This window comes from Protopterus annectens, chromosome 2.part0 (assembly GCF_019279795.1).
Source record: "Protopterus annectens isolate FY-2018-M chromosome 2.part0, PAN1.0, whole genome shotgun sequence".
Taxonomy (NCBI): Eukaryota; Metazoa; Chordata; order Ceratodontiformes; family Protopteridae; genus Protopterus; species Protopterus annectens.
This window is the reverse complement of record NC_056728.1, coordinates 901,132,718-901,159,226: the sequence shown is the minus strand read 5'-3', so window position 1 is coordinate 901,159,226 and position 26,509 is coordinate 901,132,718. Positions and strand designations below refer to the sequence as shown.

The 26,509-nt window shown below is 37.6% G+C and overlaps 1 protein-coding gene across 7 annotated transcripts in view; it reads right to left on the bottom strand.

The window, feature by feature from the left end:
- LOC122793286 (A-agglutinin anchorage subunit-like) overlaps nt 1-26,509 on the bottom strand; it is a 1,003,124-nt gene that overhangs the window by 388,217 nt on the left and 588,398 nt on the right. For 6 of the 7 annotated variants that reach the window (XM_044061154.1, XM_044061150.1, XM_044061155.1 and 3 more), the window contains one exon: nt 19,184-19,240. The exons of the other annotated variant lie outside the window; for it this stretch is intronic. In XM_044061154.1, coding sequence (XP_043917089.1) covers nt 19,184-19,240 — 57 coding nt within the window. The remainder of the gene's footprint in view (nt 1-19,183; nt 19,241-26,509) is intronic. 7 annotated transcript variants of the gene reach the window in all.

Genomic DNA, 26,509 nt, shown 5'->3' with positions numbered 1-26,509 from the left:
AAGAAAGAAAATGTTCAAACTATGATAAGAGTCACAGAGTAACTATCTATTACCAAAACCGGAAGTATTAAATTCTCTAATGACTTCTCAAAACTGAATTGCATTTCAAAGTTTGAGAGCTATCCTATATCCATAACTGATGACCTGCTAGAGAACCTAGGGAAAGATAGATATGTCTCACTAGGCTTGATGAAGGGGCATTCTCAGATGCCACTTACCCTTTCTTCCAAGCAAAACTATTGAAGTCCCAATCATAATATGCTGTGGCATACCTAGATGAAATGGTCATTCACTTACTGGAGTGGGAATTTAACTTAGCTAAATTGCAGGCTGTATTAGAATCGATAAGATAAACAGCCTTTACTGTAATTGCTAAGAAAAGTAAAATGGGTATGATGGAATTTATATTTTATAGGAAGAGGTGTGTTAAGACCATAGTTAGAAAATATAGGGACTAAAAATCTGGCCTGTATCCTGTAAGGTACAGATAAGGGCTGACCTTAGACTACTTGGACAAGCTAGATACTACAAAATGTTTGTGCCTAATGTTGCAACTACCAACCACCCTTTGATGGATCTCACAAGGGAAATGTCCTGTTGACTGAAGGTTAGTACAGCCTTTAATGAACTCTAAAGCATCCTTTATTCTGAGCCTGTGCTAGTTACTCCTGATTTTACTAAATAAGTAATAATGCTCAGATGTGAGTTTGTGGCAGTTCTGTTTCTAAAACATTCAAAATGAGGAGCAATCAGTTTGCTATATCAGTCTGAAGCTGAGCAATGCATAATAGATAGAGATAGAGAGTCAGCTGGAGGTTGTGATATAGAGATTTCATTGAAATACAATGCTCAGAGGTGAGTTTTTTATGTGGATATATTAGAGTTTAAGGAGAGCTAGGGGAATTATGAAGAAAATAGAATGTTTATAGAGATACTATGAGAGATTTGATAAGAATGTTTGATGGATAAGGGTTGAAAGTAAATATGAGCTTTAAGCAGGACAGTAGATGGTTAGCCTGGTGTGGAAGAGCAGCACAGCATTTTAGGTAGTCTTTTAGAGTTTGAAGGATTCATAAGAGGTAGCTGTTGTAATGCAAGTGAGGAGGGAATTCCAGGCTTTAGCAACATAACAGGAATAAAAGGAGTGCCCTGCTGATTTGTTTGGACTATGAGTAGTTATTTGCTTTTAGTCATTTGAATCAAGTTAACTAAGTTAAAACCCTTTGCAATGGATGCTATACTATCTATAAAATAGTTATTAAATTGTGTTGGAAGAGCCATTAAAGTACTATTTAAAGATTTAAAAAAAATAAAAAACAAAACATCTGAAACCCCCCAACAAAATAAAATACTATGCAACCAGGAAAAAAGTCTGCATATCATTGCTGGAGCCTTCCTGTGTCCTGACAGAGTGCTCTTCAAACTATCTGGAGATATACAGAGCTGAGTATATTTTTCTGGCACTTCAGAGTTGTGTACTGGCAATTGTTGTTTGACTAATTTTATATCATTGCTAGCTGACTTCAGAGTTGTGCACTGATATTTTTGCTTCACTGTATAGTTTTTCAGATCTCTGCTGAAGGTGTTTCCCCCGCCTCCCCCTATTTCTCTGTGTCTTAAGTTGGTATAACTGGTTTTACATCCTGTGTGTTATCTGACCGTCTCAAGGATTACTTGCATAAAGTTAGACCCTCTTAGTAAAACAGTCTGCATATCATTGCTAAAGCCTTCCTGTGTCCTGACAGAGTGCTCTTCAAACTATCTGGAGATATACAGAGCTGAGTATATTTTTCTGGCACTTCAGAGTTGTGTACTGGTAATTGTTGTTTGACTAATTTTATATCATTGCTGGCTGACTTCAGAGTTGTGCACTGTTATTTTTGCTTCACTGTACAGTTTTTCAGATCTCTGCTGAAGGTGTTGGTTTTCCCATATCCACCCTTTCTATTCCAGTGTTGTTTTTTAAATTTGGAGGCTTTTGCAGCTGCCCGCCCCCACTGTAAATTTGATCTGGGACACTCCCCCCAGTCCCATCTCTTTACCTCATTCTACCTAATAGACTCCTTCTGCACTTTTTAGTCATTTTTAATTTAATCGCATTTTTTAAACTGTTTGGTCTAACATTGCTACATACTCGTGTGTGCTAGCTTGCACTGCATTTGAATTGTTTTGACTGTTGTTTTAGCTACTTTTCTGTATATAGCTATAAAGAAAAATACCTTTCCTGTAACTAGTGTAGTCCAGATTCAGATTTGCTGTATCCAGGACTGTATGTAAGCTTCTGAGCCCCCCAAGCTTTCTGTGTTGGAGGGAAGCCTTCTAGCTTATCAGTGGAAGTGGTAAGCAATAGGTAACCTATCTACCACATAAGGAGTGGATCTGGCCCAGAAATTGTAGTTATTGGCCATTTGGGCAGTTTTTCCATCTCTCTCAACTTTCTGATTTAAAAGCCCACATTTGCACTTGTTTCCCGCCTTTCCTGTAACTAGCTTAGTCCAGATACAGATTCTTAGTTTTAGCACTTGAATTTGCTTATTCATGATCAGCACTTGTTCAGAACTTCTAAGCACTAAATAACTTACTAATTACTACAGCACTCAACCTCATTACCTAGAGGAAAACAGTTTTGGTACTTACTTTCCTCACTTGCTCAGAGAAAAACAGCTCTTGTACTCACTTTCCTCACTTATCTAGAGGAAAATAGTTTTTTATTCAGGCATGTCCAAGGGTCAGCTCCCAGTGTTCTCTCCTGTCTATCTGATGAATCTGGGCATCTTGGGGCAATGTAGAAATTGCCTCATGTACACAGAAAACACTCTCCTCCTACCACCCAACACTACAACCTGTGAGAAATGCACTTATCTAGCCAAACTGGAGGTAAAGCTCTCTTCAATCAAGACTGAACTTGACAGTCAAGAGGAGAAGGTAAACACTTGCACCACACCACACTCATCACATAGTCTCACTAAATCTACACCACCAAAATCCACACATAGAAACACAAAAACATTCATGGAGGCTCTTAATAATAATCTGCTCAAGCAGCAGAGACCTCCAAAGCAGAAATGCAAGCAACCTCCACCCCCAACATAACCCAAATGACACATAGCCCACAGACTCAGTGTGGCACTCAACCACAGCCAATAAGGCAAAACAACGTACCCAACACATTAGTCATAGGTGACTCTATAGTCAGGCAAACTGATGTCCCACTCACCAGGCTAAACAAGGAGAAGGTTACTGTCAGCTGCCTGTCGGGTGCCAGGATCTGCCACATAACCCATGCACACAGGTCACTCCACAACAAGTACAGATATGACTCTGTCATTGTCCATGTTGGTGTGAATGACCTGAGATGTACCTCCCTGGACTACATGAAAAGAGACATGTAAGAGCTCTCTGATCTTGTAGCCCAGGCAGGTATGACCATAGCCCTGAGTACCATTCTGCCATCACCCAGAATGATGCCGCAGTACAAGGACAAAATGATTGACTTCAACAATTGGCTAAGCTTCTGGTGCCATTCTAAAGGAATCCAGTATCTGTCTGCCTGGGATGACATGGTCGACAGACCACGATGCTTTGCCAGAGATGGCCTGCACCTGTCACCCCTGGGGTTCCAGATACTGGCTAAGGTTCTTGCCGCCCCTATAGTGCCTTTTTTAGGCAAGATTCAAATTACAAATTCACCGCCATAACAGAAACAGGCAAGCAAAAACTGAGGGTGATGCTACTCAATGCTAGAAGTCTAAATCTCAAAATGCACTCACTCAAGGCACTCCTTAAAATGGAGAACATCGATATCTGTGCAGTGACTGAGACCTGGTTCAAGGCTCCAGAGAGCACCCCTGCACTACCAGGCTATAACTCATACCACACTTTTCGGCCATGTAACCTGGACCGGAACACCAAAGGCGGAGGTGTGTTCATATTCATTAAGGATATCCACACCTCAAGGCTAGTTGCTCAGCATAATGCAGCCAAGGCTATCCAAGTGCAACTAACTCTGGGCAAAACTGCAATCCAAATTGTAGCTTGCTACAGATCACCCACCATGCCCCAGGATTCCCACTCCTCTTTTCTTAATGTACTGGAAAATATTAGGGTTCAACCAAACACCCTAATAATGGGTCATTTCAACTACCCCACCATTAACTGGGAAAACTACTCATGTACCAACTCCTTCGCTTAAAACTTTCTGGAATTCATAAACTCCAATGCCCTGGATCAGCTTATCCACACCCCCTCCAGGGGCAACAATATCTTAGATCTAGTCATTATCAGCATGAGTGACTGGTGTTCCACACCTGAAGCCAACGCCTCATTGGTCCGATCCGACCATAAGCTAATTACCCTAGATATCCCCATCCTGCCCCCACCCCCCATTAAGGAAACCATGGTAAAAAATTTCTCCAAAGCCAACTTCATGCTTCTTAAGACAGAAGTGGTGAACTTCATGACACCCATGCAGATGGACAATACGTTATGACTACTGAATACTACACAATTGCACTTTATAAGCACTTACATGAGTGCATGGATCATGCTATCCCAAACAGAACCAAGACGCTATCCTCCAAAAAAAGAAAGCCAATCTGGTGGTCCTCTACCATAAACAAACTGTACAACAGAAGGAAGAAACTGTTTCAAAAGAGAGTAAAATCCCACGAGTGGAGGAGCTCCCTGGTCAGCCTCAGTAAGAAGCTGCAATCCCTGATAAAATCCTCCAAAGCTAGTTATGAAAACAAAATCGCCACTGATTCTAAAGACAACCACAAAGCATTCTATAGCTATGTCAAGATTCTCAATGGCAACACTCAGATCTGCTCTGAGTTACAGCAGAATGGCACTAAATATACATTCCCAACTGATACTGCCAACATCTTGGCAGATAGGTTCAGTACTAACTTTACCCCCCTCTCACCCCCTAAAGAGCCCGTCTCTATACCGGAAGAATGCAAAGTTCCTGTAATCATGGCTGCACAGGTAAAAACCACACTCTCCAAACCAATAACACAGCATCCATGCGACCAGACAACATCCTAGGCTGCGTTCTACACGAACTACAGAACGAACTGGCACCACACCTAAGTACCATGTTCAATCATAGCCTCACCTGAGGCGTTGTGCCTGCTGAATGGCACACAGCAATGGTTATCCCACTCCAGAAGGAGGGAGCCACCACAGACCCCGGGAGCTACCGCCCCATTAGCCTGATGAGCCTGGTCTGCAAGGCCATGGAACATATCATCATGGAACTTATAAACAAAGACATTGGTAATCTCCAAACTCTGGACCCCACTCAGTTCAGGTTTGTAAAAGTCAGATCATGTCTCCTAAACCTGATAGACTTCTTTGAAGCAGTCACCAAAGCCGTAGACAAAGGTAAGATGGTTCACACAGCCTATCTAGATCTTGCCAAGGCTTTTGACACCATCCCCACTCTGGAATTATAGATAAACTCACTAAACTAGGTATAAATCCCTATGTCACAATATGGATTGCCAAATGGCTCACTGACAGAACCCATACTGTGAAAGTAGCAGACTCCAAATCTGACTTCAGACCAGTGACAAGTGGAGTACCACAGGGTTCAGTCCTGGGTCCTCTCCTGTTTGGTATCTACTTCTTTGAAGTACAGGCTAACACAGAAGGTCTTTGGCTAATGAAGTTCACAGATGACTGCAAACTAGGAGCCATAATCGAAACTCATAACGATGTGGACATCCTACAAAAGAGCCTCACTGAGACAGATGCCTGGTGTCAAAGCCATGGCCTCAAGCTCAATGCCAGAAAGTGCATTGTCATCCCCTTTGGTAAAAACTCTGTATCCATGAACTACAACATAGGCGGTAGTATACTTAACACCGAAAGTGTGATAAGAGACCTTGGGACACAGGTGGACAGTAGTCTCTCCTTTGATAATCACATCACCACAGTAGTCAGGAAATCCTTCTACGTGGCACACCTCATCACAAAAGGTTTCTCATCCAGAAAAAAAGAGGTCATTGTTCCCCTCTATTCATCACTCATTAGACCCATTATAGAGTACAACGCCCCTTTTGGTATGTACCTCACAAGACATCTACAACAACTGGAAAGGCCGCAGAAATACCTCACAAAGAGGATTACCAGCCTCAAACAGATGCCCTACGCAGACCATCTCAAAAAACTCCAGCTTTACTCTGTCACATATCGCCTACTCCGAGGTGATCTCTGCCTAACATACAAAGCTATGTCAAACCAAGAGCTATTGGACATGCTCCACTTAAAGAAATCCCAATCCCTCCGAGCTACATGCTCTAGGGACCTAAACCTTGTCACCACAATAAACAGAACATGACGGAGGGATAGATTCCTGTCCCAGAGACTTCCCATACTCTGGAATAAACTACCTATCTATATCAAACAGAGCTCCTCATTAGCACTCTTCAAGAAAAATCTTGATGGTTGGATGGAAAATAGGAAATTCACCCCAGGGATCACCTCTGTGGCTCTGCTTGACAGTGGCACAGGAAAATAATTTTCTTAGGTGGCAAAAGCCAGGGTACCTTTTTGGCTGGGCTTGTACAGGCCCCAGGGCCGATAGCCTAGTACCCACCTATGAACCTATGAACCTATGTTGGGGTTATGTTTTTGCCTAGGCTGTGGTATTTTTTTGATTGTTATCCAGAATTTTTTGGTATCTGTTTTAAAACTATTCTGGAAATTATTATAGGTTAGCTTATTTGTTTTTTTTTTCCTGGTTGCATAGCATTTTATTTTGTTGGGGGGTTTCAGATGTTTTGTTTTTTAAACAGTTTCTTCAGAGTTTGTCTCCGTTCTGCATTAATTTTCTAGTAATTTTAGTTAACCAGTTGCATCATTTACTTTTATTCTCTTGCTCCTAGCGGATGGCATTTTATTAAAAATGTTAAGGAGTACTGTATTAAATGTCATTATCACTTTGTCTAAGGGGATGGATTTTAATATGTTCCAGCTGAATGATGAAGAGCATTGCATTGAATGTGTCTGGGTTAAATGTATTTATGTTATAGATGTTTTTTACTATTGTTGTTTAGGTATATGTTTTCTAAATCATTTTGTGTAGGCTAGGGAGTGGTCGCAGAGTATTAGGTACGGTACCTGGTTCATGAAATTTATTGGGGTCAGATACGAGTATCCAGTCCAGTAAAAAAATGAGTTTTTAGTGAAATAGGTTGAATCCTGTATGAGTTGCTTAAAGTCAAATAAAATGATACTAAATTTTGGGGTAGTAGATGTTAGTTCAAGCCAGTTTTTATTTATATTTCCTAGTATTATTGTTTTATAAAGGATATTATTCCAGTATAGGATTTCTTTTAATCAATTGATATTGTCACTTGAGAGAATATATAACATGATTATATATATTTACTTTTGTTCAGTCAGTTTTAGAAGTGTAATAAAGAAGATCAGCTTTGTTGAATTGTGGTACAAGAGCATTATATGCTGTTAGACTGCAGTGGTTTGGGAATATTAATGTAACACTAACACATTTTCTTTTATTGGGATTGTTTCATAATATTATAATCTAAAAGTAGGATTTCAGTATCACTAATTTTAGGCTTTAGCAACATTTCAATTATGAACAGGATATTATTTTTTGGCAGAAAATCCAAGCATGTAGCTCTATAGTTTTGTTTCTTATTCTTTTGGCATTTATGGTAAAGTTAACTGGTTAGTGAGAAGTAGGGTTTGTGTGATTTGGGTGTTATGAAATTTTTTCTGTTTTATTTATCCGAGTAATGGTTATTGTGTCTGGGATAAGGATGACTAGCTCTGTCTATAAGGCTTAATTTCATATTGTGTAGCAATTATATATACTCGCTTGTGTTTGATTTGCTGATGGGTATGATTTTTTGGAGTGTAATGAATAGTTTAGTTTTATAACAGAGGTAAGGAGTGTCCTGGAAGAGATTAGCTACTATTCTTGGGGTGTTTATAGGAGTTTTTGGGTTTAAGTCTAAGAACTTGGTTGGTGAGAGGAACTTTGTTATTGTGAGAGTTTGGTAACAGTTTAAGAAGGTGTGGCTAAGAAAAGTACCTAAATTAGGGCAAGGTAGAAGCATTATCAATTAGTGAAGTGTTAGTAATGTTTTCTGTAGAGTATTAGGCAGAGGGATATTAATCGGGTACTTTTTGGGAATGTTTCCTAATTAAGGTGATTACAGATACATTTAATGATAGAACTGGGCTTATAATATGGGATGAGCAGTTAGGAAGTTAGAGATAGAGATAATATTGTCTTGATAGTAGAGTTATGGAACTGGTATTTAAGGAGGATGATGATGATTATTGTTCAGAAAGTTGAGGCAGGGTGAAGCTTAAGTTAGTATAAAAGTAGGGCTAGTGGTATTGGGGGTGGGAAATGAGGGTGGAGTAGGGGAGCAAATTGGAACCAGAGCATAGCGAGGATGGAATGGAGGGGGCCACATTTACCTATCAGAGTTTTTGCTTAAAAAAGCTGTCTGAGATAAAGCCTCTGACAGTAATGTAGACTGTTGTTTTATTTGTAAAAGTTTATTTTGCTAATGTCTAGTATTTATATTTTAATCAGATTAGTGGAAGATGTTCACTTTTGGATTTTGAGCAGGGATACGACCAGAGTTTAGTGAAATATCACTATTTGCATTAAATTACTGCTAGTTTCAGTTTAGAGCAGCTGTTAAAACTTGCACTAGAAGTTGTGGCTTAGCAAGATAGATATTTTTTTAAATAAATCTCGTGGTCAGGGGTATATTCCTCAGCAACTCATGATTGGGGATATGGGAGTGCAGGTAGTGTGCACTTCTACACAAGTACCTTAGCAATAATTCATTTAAGAATTATTTGGTTAAGTTATAAAATGACAGTTCAGTTGTACTTTACATTATATGTTCCATTTTGGGCTTTCTTAGTATGGAGATGTTCCTTATCGCTAGGGTTTCCTTCACTTTCTAGAAATGGAGACATGAAGCACTTTAGATTTCTTTTGAGGCTGGGATGTATCCATTGCAAGAAATAAGGAAATAGATTGTTTACAAAGTATAAATTATGAGCTATCCCTAGATAACAGTAGAGAGCTATGAGAAGAATATTATATAAATAGCAGTGAAAACAGTCAGAAGATAAGACAGTTGTATAACTATATGAACTTATCTATTACTCTATGAATAATAACATTTCTTAATATATGCAAAGGACTACATGAAAGCCTTAGGCTTTATATGATTTTGCACATATTTGGATATTGCGGACAATTGTGGCTATGACTCTTGAATGAGTTAATGTAAGCAGTGAATAGTGTGGCTTTTATTACTAATCTTTAAAAAAAAGATGTTTAACATTTTTCATATAGGTGTATCCTTATGTGGGTACTCTGACTGGTTTCTTAAAAAATTGGAAAAGGGAGACAGGAAAGATTGAAAAAGTGAAGGCATAAAGAGAGAATACTGAAGAAAAACAGTTTACTATTATTTTATTATTATTATTATTAAAATTTCGAACGGCACTCCGTCGACTGTACTATAGTCGAACACGGAAGTTCGAAAATGATAATTGCGAAATCAAAAAAACAATCTAGGAATGGGTTTTAACATGGGTCGAGGTAGGGATGATGTTTGTAGTTCAGAATAATACTGAACACCTACCTTGACCCATGTTAAAACTGTTCCTAGATTGATTTTTTTTACTTTGACATTCAACGTTTTCAAACTTCCGTTGCCGGTTATAGCACAGTCGACGGAGTGCCATTTGAAATTTTAATAGTAAACCAGAAAAACATCAAGAAGGTTGTGCTGGAGGAGATGGGGCAGGACGAGTACTATGTTTTTTTTTTTTTTTTTTGAGAATAGATCTCCATATTTTTCAAGTGTTTTTATATAAGAGGGTAGTGTGGGTAGGACGTAAGTAAGAGGATGTAAGAGAGAGGATAAGGTGAAGCAGTAGGGTGAATGGGAGTGCAACCCAATTATAGTCTTCAGTCCACAAGACCTCAAAAATCAGTCCACAAGACCTCAAAAATGTCCACAGCCTGATGGTGTTGCAGAGGAGGACTGTGATGTTGAAGGGGCAGGTGCTTGTGGTGATACAGTATTCAGCACCAACCAGAGCAGTAAGTCTTCTACTCTTTGATTGGCTGAAGGCATCTGTCTACTTCCTGCTCCACCACATCCTCATCTAAGTCCTGAAGCTCACATTCAGTGTATCAGGGTGCCTATAGGACTGGTATCACTGCCCTGAACCTATGAGGATGTTCCTGGACTGGTAGAGGGTAAATGTTCCATAACCTCAGAGGCATGTGGCTGTACTGCTTCTAAGGATTCTGTAGCAAAATGAATAGGAATGGGAGAAAAAGAAAATAAATAAGAATAAACAAATGCATAATTAAAATAAAAAAATAGCAAAAAAGTGTGGGAGGACAAAAAAGAAATGCACACAATAAAGTTACACGTAATTTTATACATTATTCAAATCTTTATTATCAGTGAATTTTAATTTTAGTAAATCTTTATTGAACTAAAACAAAATGTATGGGAATTGTTTGTATATACATGGGACCAAAGAGTGTATTGCTAGCAATTATTTGTGGTGTTTACATTTGCAAACTACCGATAGTAATGAGATATGCTGTTTCACATAAGAATACATTTAAGATGTCTGTCTGATATTGATTTGTTTGCAATACTTTCATGAAAGCATGTTATCCTTCTACTATCTCTGTGTATAAATACTCTTGCGGTTATATCTAAAAAAAAAAAAAATCAGTTCAAATTCTTTTAAATGTTAAGCTTTTTATTCATACTTCCCAGCAGCCTCGGTCAATCTGGTCAGTTTGCTATGTTATTGGCTGGTGTTAAATTCTAATATTTCTGATATGGCTACTAGCACTACTCTCCAAGGCATTGCAGTTACAGTTGTACTTGCTTAGTTTATCTGTTTGTTTTCTTTAAACATGTACTCACATCTGAATTGTCACACTGTCCTAATATTTCCTTTTATACAAGCTGAAGTAGGAGTGTATCTTCCTTCAAACTGTTGCACTTTTATTTGTTGCAAAGGCTTGTCTGTTTCAAGAGGGATGTTGTGTGGAATCTTAACACACATTTTCAGTGTAGGTTCTGCTTTCTTCTGTTATGCTTGCCCTGAAGTTATCCAAATATTTTATTGTGCATTTTTGCAGAGCTGCAAGCAAACAGAAGTTTTTGGATGTGCTGTATGATTTTTTCTGGAAAGTATCACCTTTTGCTATGAGATGCCTAACTACAGCAGTTACCCATGGTTGGCTTTTTTTACTAACTCAAGTATATAGAAAGAGAAAGTGAATCAGTTATTTGTAATACATTATCAAAGTAATTTAGTGCCTCATCTAGAGATGGAATGCTGATGTCAGTGACAAGAAGTGGAAGAAATCCAATCCATCATGTTTTTCTGCTGTGACATTCTGAGTATGTATTGAGTTAGGGTTTCTAAGAATTTTAGTCTTTGTCCTAATGGCAAAAGTTGTCTCATGGTCATGCAGTTGGGCACAGTGGTATCAGATTTTACATGATGTAAGAGTGGTCAGCCTAGTGTGGTTTCAGGTTGCCAGGTTTGCCCATTCTGTTTTTTTGAGAAGATTTATCAAAGACTGAAGTGGCTTAAAACTGAAAGACAGAATAGATCAGTATTTTTGTCTATTCTGTGCTCTCAGTGTCTAGTATTAAGATTTCTGAGTTGGAGTCTGAAGATAGTCATTGTATAAGCCTAGTACTTGCACAAGGATTGTTTTGGTAGTAAATAAAAGAAAAATGCCTTTTAAGAATATTGCTTGCATTATGCTCAGTGAGAAAAATGCTTTCTATTCCTTCATATAATAGAATTTTTTGGGAGTTCAAGGTCCATGCTAGGTTTTTGTTATAGATCAGAGCAGACCCTACTGCTTTCCTTAATCTGCCACTACAGATGATACAGGAATATGGAAGTCTGTCATTACTAACAATACAGGAATATGGAAATCAATCTCTGTGGAAGATCCAGGGGAAATAGGAATATGAGAGTCTGTCTCTATGGATGATACAGGAATGTAGGAATCTGTCACTAATGACAATATAGTAATATGAAAATTTCTTACTGCAGAAGAACCAGGTAATCTCACTATGGTGGATGCAGGACTATGAAAATATGTCACCACTTATCATACATGAATATGGGATTTTATATGTGTTTGAGTTGTTGCTATTATATCGGATCTGCAGTCAAGTATCCACGTGTGCAATTCATTTAATTTCTTGAAGTGGCTTTATCATCTGAGAACCACAATTTTAAGTGAAGTTATTTTATTCATTGAATGTAGGTGAAATGATAAGACAGTTGGATGATTTGGTGACTGACACTGAATGTATGTCTCAGTACTGCATTTAGAGTTTTGAGAGGGCTATTTGGAATGTCATGCAGCAGGAATGTACATATTTATTCTGCGGTACATGTTTATGACACAGTGATTTTGTGTGGCTTGTGTCTGAGTTGGTTGTTAGTGGTAGTCTGGTTCATAGTGCACTCTGCATTCAATCTTAAAGTTTGCTGACAATGTATGTGCACAATGAGTGTATTCTGAAAGGGCATGTGAAGGGGATGATGGGAAGATAGAAGGAGAACATGCAGATACAGCAGACGACATTTATAACGGGTGCAAATGTGCTGTGCTGTGGTAGCAGTGAAACTAGAATTATGACAGCTACCACTGCCTTCTGTTTATACATGTCATATTTCAGATAAGTGCAGATGCATTATGATTGTTTGTATTAAACAAGTTATGTGATTACAATTTATTAAACAGCACCACTATGACTACCTGAGCAGTTAAGGTAGAAGAACAGAACAAACTGAAATATTTCCAAATTAGAGAGTAATATGATCCCTAGATAAACCAGAAAATGGGCCAGTTCGATCAGTGCTCTACACCAGTTAAAATAAATACATATAGACATACATACATACATATATACAGACAGACATACATGCATACATACATACAGACATACATACATATAGACATACATACATACAGACATATATACATACATACAGACATACATACATACATACATGCATACATACATATAGACATACATACATACAGACATATATACGTACATACAGACATACATGCATACCTAGGAAGTGCCTTTGGGCTCTAAGCTTGAGGGAGGAGACCTCCCACTTCAGCACAATCCTTAGCAAGTTGCCTGTATACAGTCTTCTCAACTTTCCAGATTTTTACAGAATGTCCAGATTTTGCCTCATATTTTTGTCTGTTTCTCATAAAATTTGCAGTTTTCTGGCAAATCACTGTGATTGAAGTTACTAAATAATGACACACATTTGAGTTTTAGACTTCATATTCTTCGGAAAATGCACACTAACACAAACAGTATTATTCTAGCAACTTCCTAAGTTTATGAGCAATATTAAAAACTGTCCCTATTTTTGAGCCTTTGCCCCCCCCCCCCAAATATTTTAGGCTTTGTCCAGATTTCTTGTGCTAAGGAGCTGAGAATTACATCTACATATAGGTAGTACAGACAGTGATTGCTATGCCATATTATGAGCAGCTGGTTATATGTAAGATAGATTATCCTTAACTCTGGCTGCTGAGTTGTGAAGCAACACAGATAAGAGCAGAGAAATGCATTTCCTTAGTAGTCTGTGCCTTGCATTAATTCAAAGCCACTGCCAGGTCACACACTGAGTTTCTGTGTGATAAAGTTCATAGACTGAGAAAGCCCCTATTCTGCGGTTACTCATAGAGCAAGAGATATAAAAAGTGAGAATAAACTGGCAGTTGTTTAATAATGAACTGGACAATAAATAAGCTTGGTTTTAATAGGACAGCCAGCCACAACACAGCAAACTGTCCTGGTTAAAAACAAAATAAGTGCTTTCGTGGCCTCGATCTGATGAAGTGGCTAGTGAAAAGAGGCCATGAAAGAACTTATCTCTGTTTTTAACTTATTTTTTTAAACTTGCTTTTGAAGTATTAAACCTGTTTACTTACCTGGAACTTTTGGAAGTTTTCTTGTGTGTTTAACCAGGACATTTTGCTGTGCTGTGCTTTACCTTGCATCTGGTATTTTTCTGATTTTTTTTAATAGGGCATGTGAGACCATGACCAGGAAGCACGTGTTGTACATTAACAACATTACACCACTCATTGTTTGCAGCTGCTGTATTTGAAACACAACATGCATAGTCCTAATCTTCTCACTGGAAGAGTATGTGTCAGATTTACAGAGATTCATGAGGGCATTACCTGCATATCCTGAAATAAGTGAAATATAATCCAACAAATAGCGCAATCACCGATTAATGTTGTTTATGGTTGGCATAGTGATAGAGCTCTGATGTCAGAAAGCCAATGGTGCTGTCTGCACACAAATGCCTTGATCTCTTTTAGATGTATACCCAGAAGTTTTTTAAATTAAATCCAGCTTCCTAAATATTGTCCCCTATAAAAAGCAATCAAAAATACTCCTGAGATTATAGGGTTAAATAGTAAAATTGTCCTTAAAAATATAATCTAGTACAATAAGTAATTCTCAAAAAAAGCATGTATGCAGGGACATGCATTGCATACTCCTGATCAAACAAATACATTTTTTTACAAAAGAACACATCACAGACTATCACTCATTAAGTCTCACTACACTTCTCGTGTCGATGTTTCACGTCCAGGAAAACACCATCCTTTAAACAACAAAAACAGCAACATTGCACAAAGCATTTGCATACCTTTTGGTACTTCAAACCTTTCCTCTGCGCAGTGTTCTGCATGTGCAACACTAAATATATATTACATTTGTTTGTGCATGTGTGTGAGTGTGGGTGTCTGTATGTGTGCATGTGTGTACATGTAACAAACTTCCACATATTAAGATGTCAAAACAAAATGAAAATAAATAAAATAAAACTGCAATACACAAATGACCATCTTGTTTATTAAAACAAAAAATACAAGTTAATGCTTTACTTTACACTTCAGGCAAACATGATCGAACAAGTCTAAAGTTTAAGCAGCTAATAAAATCACATAACTACTTTATTTCCTTATAATAATCCTTTCAGTGTAAGGTGAAGCATCTTCAGTGCCACATTAATATAATTTCCTATTTTTTTAATACTGGTGTTTGATGGTATAACCTCATTAATTTTGGGCTGGACACTGGCTGTTAATTTCATTTGCTAAAATACCTCTTTTAAATTCAGTTGTGTTTTAGTGACATCCATTTTATTTTTTCAAATACTTTTTCCAAAACAGTAATGTCTGCAATACATTTAATTAAGTGCCCAGAAAGGGCATTTATAATCTTCCTTTACTTGACAGAATAATGTTTTTTCACCCTCAATAACAATTATGCTCCTAGCTTTCCAACACATAATACCATACAGGCATCACAATACAACTTAAATATTACATTTGTGCCATGGTTGAAGGGCATGTGCCAAGAAGACTTAGCATAATAAAAATTCTGAATGATATTCATGAAATTAATGATATTTTAAAAAAAAAATAAACAAAACTTTATAATGATGATACTGGGCTGAACATGATGAGGTTGCTTATTAAACATAAAGATTGCCTTATTGAGTGAATGCAAAACTATAAACTATACATGGGAATTGATGCCGACAGAGTTTATAGTCATTTAGAAGAAAACTCAATTATGGCAGTAGAACAAAAGGGCAATAAAAGAAAGTCATATGGAACAAAGGATCATTTGTTGTTAAATAAAGTCATTGTGGAGAACTGTAAAAAGGGTAAGAATCTAAGTATGGCATGGATTGACTACAAAAAAGCATTTGATAGTATCCCACATTCATGGATAAAACAGTGGTTACAAATGTATAAGATACACATTACACTGATTGACTACATTACAGTGACCATGAAACAATGGCAGACCACTTTGCAATTAAATCATGATAAAGGACAAATTACTATCCCAGGGATAAAAATTCAAAGGGGGATATTCCAGGGTGACCCTCTGTCACCATTGTTATTCTGCCTTACCCTTAACTCATTAAGCTGTCTACTTAATAGCTTAGGACATGGCTATAATGTGACTCCTAGAAAACAAAGTCTAAAGACTTCTCATCTTCTCTTTGTCAATGATTTAAAACTGTATATCTCATCAGATGAGGAACTGAAAGGACAGCTGCAGGTTGTCAAAACGTTTTCAGATGATATTAGAATGTCATTTGGCCTAGATAAATGTGCAAAAGCAACCTTTAAAACAGGAAAACGGCAGTACCAGGAAAACATTAGTTTGGGACAAGAATGTGATATAAAAGAACTTGAGCAAGAGGGAGTGTATAAATACTTGGAAATTGATGAAGGATTGGCAATAAAACATGAACAAATGTGTATAGAACTTAGTAAGGAGTACTTTAGAAGACTTGAATTACTCCTGAAAAACAGCATTGACATCTAGGAACAAAATCCAAGCTATACACCAATTTGCTCTTCCTGTCCTATCTTACAGTTTTGGAGTGACTGATTGTCCTCAAAACATGTTGGATAGATTAGATATTAAAACAAGAAGTATGCTTCTTGCTCACCATATGATCTGTAAAAATCAGTGCATACCAAGATTACATATTCCCCGTTCCGAAGGAGGGATGGGCCTCCTTGAAATTTATTACATGTATAGATCTGCAATCATCAGACTCCACACATAGCTGCTGACCTCAAAAGACCCAAATGTAGTGAAAGTTTTGAAACATGAGGAGAATAAATCTAAGATGACTTCTCTACTAAACCTAGCAGAAGCATATCGGCATCAGGGAGGAATGGAAATTAAACCAGAAGTAGATAAAAATCAGGCAGCAACTGAATGTGCCAAAAACAAAAGAAAGACTATAAGGTAAAGGATCAGATGAAAAGGCAAGAAATGTGGAAAATGCATAAATATATTTGCAAGTATAGAAAACATCTGGAAGAGCCTCATGTTGATCAGGAATGAATGCAGGAATGGTTAAGGAGAGGTGAATTCAAACCAAGAGATGAAAGGTTAATATTGGTGGCTCAAGACAATGTTCTACATACACACTGGATTACAAAGTCCATTGAACATGTGGAAGAAACAAACTAATGTAGGTTTTGTAAAACCAAACTGGAAACAGTTGCACATCTCATTGCTGGTTGTGACATACTAATGACAGAAGGACTGTATACCAAAAGGCATAATAATGTGGCAAGACTGTTGCAATGGGGATTGTGCAGACATTATAGTTATGAAGTGGCTAAAAAGCACTGGAAACATGAGCCACAAAGCATCATAGAAAATGATCGTCTACATCACATGGGATCATCCATTACCAACAATTCAAAAGATAGATGCTAGAAAACTGGATATAGTAGTAATCGAAGAAAAGAAGAGAAAAGTAGAATTGATCATTGAAATCGCCACACCCAGTGACTACAGTGTCCTGCGTACAGAGAGACACAAAGTTATAAAATATCAAGATCTGCAAGCAGAAATGAGACCAATGTGGAAGAAGGATACCCAGATAGTTCCAATAGTAATAGGTGCAACGGCTCTGATAAAAAAAGTCTACCATCATATTTAAATATGCTATCAATACACATAACTCCATACGAATTGCAGAAGGATTCATTACTGGGCACATTGCTGGTGCTACAAGGAGCACTTCTGACTGACATCAAAGAATGAAACAATACTAATTTCATGAACATTAATCATACTTTGACTTAGGAATGGGGTCCATTCCCATCACGGTATTAGAAACCCAAAAGATTTAGAGAAATTAAAAAGGGAAAAAAAGAAAAAGTAAAAATCTTATCTACAATTCTGAGTTTTCCCAATGCAAACAATTTTTTGACTTGTATTAAGATTTTTTTTCTGATGCCAAAAATAGGAGAATCCTTTAAGATGGTACTGAAGATGGTCGAACTTAAATTAAAAGGATGATTGTAATGAAATAATAAGGTCATATGATTTGATTGGCTAAGATCTACTGTCAGCCATCAAATGGGCTAATCATGGAATGGCTGAACATCAGACAGTAAGCACTGAAAGTTCACTCCGTGCATTTCATTTCATTGACAGGGTAAGTAACTAATTGTTCAACACTTCGCTGTCTCATGTATGGAAGTGTTCCAAACCCCTTTTCTCCACTGTTGCATGGTCTTGGAGTTGGCATATATATAGTAAGGGGGATGTGGGGGAGCAAAGCCACCGCATTGGGTAGTTTGAAAGACTTTTGTGTGTGAGACGGATAAGTGTGGACAAGTAGTTACTTTGTCAATGAAATGAAAGTTCATTGAGTGAACTTTCGATGCTTATTGTTCGATGTTTAGCCTTTTGATGGTTATCCCATCTGACGGCTGAACATAGACCCAACTGATTATTTAAACTTTAGACTGTTTTTTTTTTCACATTTGTCTGATCAAAAGCCTCATTATCCTGGAGGATATAAGAATTAGCCTGAGTTTATATTTTGTGTTTTTATAAACAGTGGCAATTCAGCTTTGCATTCCAGTGTTTTATTTTATATGTAATATACTATCTGCACAGTTGAAAAATGGTGACCAAAGGGACTTATCCACTGCTCTACTATAGTTGACAGCATTATAGCACATGTTAATAACATGTGCTATTGACAGGTTGCGACAGCATCATGACTCAAGAAACAAGTATGGTACTAGACAGATAGTAAACAAATATAAATGCAGATACAGATGTAGATGGATATAGACAGACAGACATATATGGCAGGACTTTGATTTTAGAACACCAGTGTAGTTAATTAAACATTGATGAGGTTTTAATATTTATATCTCTGCCAGTATATAGAGTGATATGTCAGTGCCTTGAGAATGCCAGCAAATGAGGTTACCTATGCAGTTACATCTTAAAGTCTCTTTTAGAACATACTAGGCTCTGATTTTAGAAAATTTGTGTCATTAATTGCACAGAGATGCTTTAATGCCTCTTTTGATGTATATGTTAGCAGGATTCTAATACTCAAATGGCAGTGTGGTTAATTACGTAAAGATGAATGTCTCTGTAAGTATATAGTTTTTAGAAATATTTGAAAAAATACCAGTTGTTTTCAATTACTTTTTTAAATTTATACTGTAGAGCAATAGTTTTGCAACTTTCAAATTACCCAACACACTTACTTGAGGAATCATGGTTCTGATTATCTGTTTTACTGGGTATTTCCACAGCTTTGGATTCTGGAACATTGATTTTGTTTACGGGTTTCAAAGAAAGAAAAAAAAATCTGCTGTCAGCAAGACTGTTAAAAGTGAACACTCCTGTTGCAATACTGTGTAAAACAATAAAAAACAGATTAGTATGTAGCAAATATTCACCAAGAAACTGCAAGTTTAATGGAATGATATTTAGGCTTCAACATGTGTAATTTTTTTCTTTGTCTACATCATATAGCTGGAACTGCAGTTGAAAAGTTAGCAAGAATTTTGTGCAATGTTTATTTGTACGCTGTATGCAGTGATCCAACTACAGTGATGTGTACATAAGTTACTGTTCTTGGTAAAATGATGATGTTTGACATTCTTTGCACTGGTACCAAAAAGTTTGGAAGAGCGATATAGAGTCTCTGTATTCAGATGACAATGCAGAGCCATTCCAGCACAGAATCACAAGCTTGACTATGTATAGTAAATGTCAGACTAGACAACAAGCACAAAATACTATTAGCAACAATCGCTGTTCTCACATAGCTCTGCTACACCATGAAAGCCAACGTGTTTCCATAACATTTTATGTTAATGTCTCAAATTATCTATTTACTGGCACATGATGATTTCATCTGATTCCATCTAACACCATCTAAGCAAAGAACCAACATATGGGGAGTGATAATTTTCACAGGGGGAGTCTTTGCTATGTTTCTGTAGTGGCAGTGCAAAGAAGTGTACCTGGAAGTGTAGCACCACAGAAGACCAAGTTTTGAAAGATAAATATGTTTATTAACCAGCACTTGAATTATTGTGGATAGAACACAGTTAGAAGGTGTGCAGGCTTTATTATACTAATGTGAAACATAGACTACAAAATGTAGGACGGACAGGAGTGATTAGCGATGCATATGTACATGTGTGCACACATATATGTGTGTGTGTGTGTGTGTGTGTGTGTGTGTGTGTGTGTGTGTGTGTGTGTGTATATATATATATATATATATATGTATATATATAGGTGCTTTTCACGTGGTCGACTTTTCAGAAAGTCGACTTTCATATGGATGAGACCATATGATCGACTTTCGAAAAGCTGACCATGGGGAACTGCTGTCTCAGTACAGTGCAGAATAGGAAAATTCCCTTCTTCCACACTATAGTGCAATCTCGGAGTTGGTATATTTAAGTTACGGGGGGTTTGGACACGGGGGTGCAGGGGGCATAGCCTCCCTGCTAACAGTTTAAGGTAAGTGTTTGTTGTGTTTTATGTGTTTAGTATACATGGTCGGCTTTTCGAAAGTCGATCATATGTTCTCGGCCATATGAAAGTTGACTTTCTGAAGAGTCGACCATGTAAAGTAGACCTATATATATATATATATATATATATATATATATATATATATATTATATAGATATAGATAAATAATATATATACAGATTATATCTATCTCTGTATATATATATATATATATATATATATATATATATATATATATATATATATATATATATATATATATATATATATATATAGATATATAGCTATAGGTACATATATATATATATATATATATATATATATATATATATATATATATATATTATATACATACACACACACACACACATATACATACTTATATGGTATCTAATAATTTTGTCAAATGATGTTTTTGTTGATATATGTTTAGTTGACAGAATTTGGTCAGCTAAACAGATGGTTGACAAGTGTGTGAGATCAGACGATTCTCGGGGTTGGGAAATATGCTCTTTTCCTAAAAACTGTGCAAACTATTAACAGGGAATCCTGTACAACACCAAATGTACATGCACAGAGATTCCTGGATTTTGTAAACACAAACTCCCTGGACCAGCTAGTCAGTACATCAACCAGGGGTGCAACCATACTGGATCTGGTCCTCACTAATATGAAAGACTGCTGCACACCCCCTACTGTAATGCCTTCCCTGGTAAGGTCAGACCACATAATTGTGTCCTTTGAAGTAAAAATAAAACCTGGACCCCCCAGCTAAACTTGGAATATTCAGGAACTACTCTAAGGCTAACCTTCTGCTATTAAGTGTAACCTGGCAAAATGTCAAGCCTCATAAATCCTGAGAACATTGCTGCCTATGCAGAACTGTTAACAGAAACCCTGTACAAACATGTTAGTAGCTGCATAGCGGCAACTGTACCTGCCTGGAAGAAGTACAATACAGAACTAACTCAAAAACAAGCCACACTGATGGAATCACAAAATCAATCAGCTGTATAACAGGAGGAAGAAAATCTTGGCAAAAATTAGGAGGTGCAGAACCCAGCAGGATAAAAACACTTTCATCAAACTAAACAAACAATTCAGAGGATAAATAAAGTCAACCAAAGCCACAATTGAGGCAAGTTTGGCCTCCCAGGCCAAGGATATCCACAGAGCATTCTTTAGCTATGTCCACAACCTCAAAGGCAATACACAGTTGTGTGCACAGCTCATTGTAAATGGAGTCACCTATAGTGAACCAGAAGATATAGCAAACCTCCTGGCTGATAAATTCAGCGACAACTCTACCCCTCTCTCCCTCTCAACCTTCCCTCAGGAAATATCATCAAATATAACTCTCCCTACTATCACTAGGGAACAGGTGCTTAATGCTCTCTCTAAGACCAAGAACACTGTATCAATGAGTCCAGATAATATCCCAGGATGCCTTCTAAATAGCATGAAATATGACCTGTCAGGGCCTCTGGAATTACTATTTAACTGTAACCTTCAAACAGGCTTTGTGCCTCATGAATGGAGAATGGTAACAGTCATGCCTCTGCAGAAAGGTGGGCCATTTACAGACCCTGGAAACTATAGACCCATAAGTCTCACTAGTCTTATATGTAAAGCATGGGAAAGAATTAACATGGAGATGATCAACAGGGATATAGTAATCTTCCAGACACTGGACCCAACCCAGTTTGGTCTCGTCAAGGGGAGATCATGTCTACTCAACCTGGTGGAATTCTTTGAGAAGATCACCAAAGGATTCGATGAGGGCAAAATCATTCACACTGCCTACCTTGACTTGGCAACGGCATTTGACACAATAGCCTACTTGGGTATTGCTGACAAACTCAAGAGGTTAGGTACAAACCCGTATGTCACTCGGTGGATAGCACCCGGTGGATAGCCAACTGGCTCACAGACAGGACCTAGGAAGTTAGAATTTGGGAGTCCACCTCTACAAAGAGGCTAATCGCAAGTGGAGTCCCTCAGGAATCAGTGCTTGGACTGCCCCTTTTTGGCATTTACTTCTCAGAAGTCAATGCCAATGTCAGCGGTCTCTGGCTGACTAAATGTGCAGATGATTGCAAATTAGGAGGTGTCATTGAATCTCACACTGACACAAATGTTTATTAATGAGCCATGGACTAAAACTAAATGCCAAGAAATGTATAATAGTATCCTTTGGAAAGTCATCCAACCCTGGTAACTCTCATATTGATAACACACGCCTTAGAGCTGACCCAGTAGTCAGGGACGTAGGGACACACATAGATAGTAATCTAGCCTTTGACCATCACGTGTCTACAGTGGTGAGGAAATCATTCTGTGTTGCGCAACTTATAAACAAAGGTATGATATCTAAGTCCAAGGAAGTCATTGTTTCACTGTACTTGGCATTCATCAGACCTATCATTGAGTACAAGACTCCCTTTGGTTTGTACCTAAACAGGCATCTAATAGTTGGAACATCCACAGGTGTTCCTCACTAAAAGAATACAGAGCATAAGTAAAATGTCCTAAGCAGACTGCCTTAAGGCCCTATCTCTGTATTCTGCTCCTACAGGCTTTTGAGGAGAGATCTATGCCTGGCATACAGGGCATTGTCAGATCCCACTCTGATGAATCTCCTGCATATCCACAAAACAAACAGCACCAGAATTACCAATTCTAAAGACTTGAACCTTGCCTGTGATATAAATATGACCTTCTGGAGAGATAGGTATGTATCCCAGAGACTAACCCATCTATAGAACAGGCACACCATCCGTGTGAATCAGAGGTCTTCCCTAACACAATTCAAGTGCAACTTGGACAATTGGATGGGAAACCAGAAATTCATCCCTGGTTTGGCACCTATGCCTCTAATAGATACAGGCAACCTATAAATGGTTCATCTCCCAGACCCTGCTTGTAAATGTTTCATCTCCCAAACCCCTTCTTACGCTTATCAGGGGTATCAGACCTTTTCAGAGATTTGGGATGCATGGCCAGGCTTAAAAAGGCCCTTGTAGTTGTTAGCCTGGTAACCACCTATAAACATATGAACCTATCTTTGAGTTAGTATATATAATTAGCAGGGGGTGTGGTGCACTGTGAAGGCCCCCTATGAAAAATTATGTTTTCTTTTTTTGTGTGTCTTTGTTTTCCATGTGTTGAGATGTGTTGAGATTGTTGTTTGGTGCATGTGTAGTAGTGTGTCAATGATTTCTGTCATTCAACAAATTTGAAAAGACCCATATAAATACAGACACACACACACACACACACACACACACACACACACATATATATATATATATATATATATATATATATATATATATATATATATATATATATACACACACACACACACACACACACACATATATGTCTAAAATGGGGAGAATAAAGAAAATGCAGTGTCATTCTCTGTGTGGGTTTCTACACAGACATTTTTTTTTGTCAGATAATAAATGCCATGCATGGAAATACTTAAAACTGCCAGTTAGTAAAGGAATTTAAAAGGCTGGCAGTTATTATTAGATTTTATTCACTGAGTGATAGAGATAATTTTACATTTACATCTGTCTGATCTTTTTCATTAAGTGACCGAGAAGCTAATTTGTGGTCAGTAATGGCTTAATCCAGTCAGATCCCTTTGATAGTGATAACTACAGTGCAAGTTACCTTACTAGTGTAATTGTACTTGAGGTGTGAAATTAAAAATTTAAAAAGGTGACTTCAGTAGGCGTATGAGAATATAGGTGTGGTTAGGAGTATTTTTATGTTGCTTTGTGCATGCAGCAGACTACCTCACAGGCAGGTGATGCTCCAAATGTGGAACTGGGAAGCCTAGGCCTTCCATAAAAAGGTTCATAAGGTCATATTAAGCAGTTGATCTGAATACCTCTTTTCAGGTATAGCTTCAGTTATACCTGCAATACTCTCTTTATGCTATCCTCTTCCAGAATGGCTTGAAAAAGCAGGGGTGCATCTTTGATTTCTCTTCCATTTATACAGGCAATGTTTAAAGAGAGTTGGGGAGTCTATTCCAGAGGATAGGAATTCTTTGGATGAGGTATCAATACCACCAGCAGGTTCCATTTATGTTACAGTGAAATTTTTAGTGTTCTGGCATGGGTGTCTACAGTGTTACATGTTTTGCCAGTATATAGGGGATCACACCGGACTGTGTCATTTTAGGCTTTGTATGATAGACACAGATCACTAGTCAGGAATCTGTAAGATAAAATAGAGATAGAGCTCCAAGGCATTCCACTTAGGCCACAGAATTCAGGCCCTTCATTTTCTTATGGAGGAAGTGTTGAGGTCTTTCAAGTTGGGTCCTAATTTTGATCATTTATCTGTAGAAAGGAGCATTGTATATTCAATTATGGACCTAAAATGAAAGGAGTAAGGAAGAATATTAACAGTCCTGGATAGAGAAGATATACCCTCGGTAATCAACTGAGCTAAATAGAAGGATTTTTTAATGACTTTAGAATCTTGGTAGTCAAAGGAGAGCTCAGTGGGGGCGTGGCCAAGGATGAACACAGGATAGCAGCAGATTTCTTCAGCTCCACCAATTTCATTACACTGACAGGAATTAATTACTTAAAAAATTAATTTTTGAAGTAATTTTCTTTCTAAATATGTTTGTTTTATATAGTTCTTGAACTATATCTAAAAAAGAAAGGAAATCTTAACAATATTCCTGTCAGAAATCACTTTGGAAATTTTCCTGTCAGTTTATCAGTCTGAAATGAGTTCCAGTAAGACAAATTCTCAAGAGTCCAGCATCAAGAAAGAACTTCAGTCTCTGATAATTATAATCCAGCAACTTACTGCTAAGATGGATAAAATGGATACTAAAATAGACACCTTCATAGAAAAAACTACAAAACAAATAGACTTGTTACATATAGCCCTGCAACAACAGAAGATCCAGATGACAGGCATAGAAGAAGCTGTGAATGACATGGAAAATAGAATACAAGAAGAGGAAATCAACATTGAGTTTCTGCTGAAACAAAATACACATTTACAAACAGTGTTTTGTTCTGAAGAAATATAAACAAGCTGAAGGGTCACCTGACACTAAACAGCCAAATCCCAAACCTGAACAGCTAATCTTCACAGAATGTAAGACTGTGACCACCTTGATTGTTAACATACCACATTACTGTGGTCAGTAAACCTTTTGAGAGGTTCAAGAAGAAAAAGGGTATGGAAGGCCTGAAGAGCAAGAAGAAGAGCTTTCATCTCCTTGATGATGATATGATCTGCTCTCTGATGAATGGGCTAAAACCTGAACCTTTGCAGCACCATACGAAGCACACCACGTTATGGCTGATGCATCTGAAAAAAGATCCTGAGAGGGGACTGGGGGCTGAAAAGGAATTCCTGGGTTGAGAAACAGATGATGAATCCATCACAAATCATAGTCTGAGATTCAGTCACTACCTTCCAGTGCAAACCAATAAAATTCGACCTTAACTATTTTGCATAGAGAGGAAACTGGTAAATCTCCAGCACAGACACAATCTGTCCCAATTTTTAAGGTATTGCTCAACCAGCTAGTCAAAACTAATGGCAGCCTTCATGGTTTACTGCTTATGGCCAAGTCACCACCTCCTGAAGGCTAATGTATGCACTTGCTTGAATGAGGGCCCCATCCTCTCTGCTTCCAGTGCTCATATGGTTGCTTATACATATGCTCCTCCAGAAATATAATGCACTACTGTGCCTTAGCAGTGCCAAGCATATGCCTCAGCATTTCAGCAATGCTCTGCATGTTCCCTTCACTATTGAAGTTAGTGGTGCAGTAGATAAAGTCACCTCCCTTTCCTCAGATTGCACAATCCAACATCAGTTATTTATTCTTAGCCACCTGTGTTAACTCTTCCAGTACAAAGGTCACTAATCAACCCAGTCAGGACTATACTCATCTGTCATTGAAATTACATATTTTTAAACTGACATTTACACTTGGTAACATTTACAACTAGTTAAAGGTTATCTTACAGATTAAGGGTCATAACTGG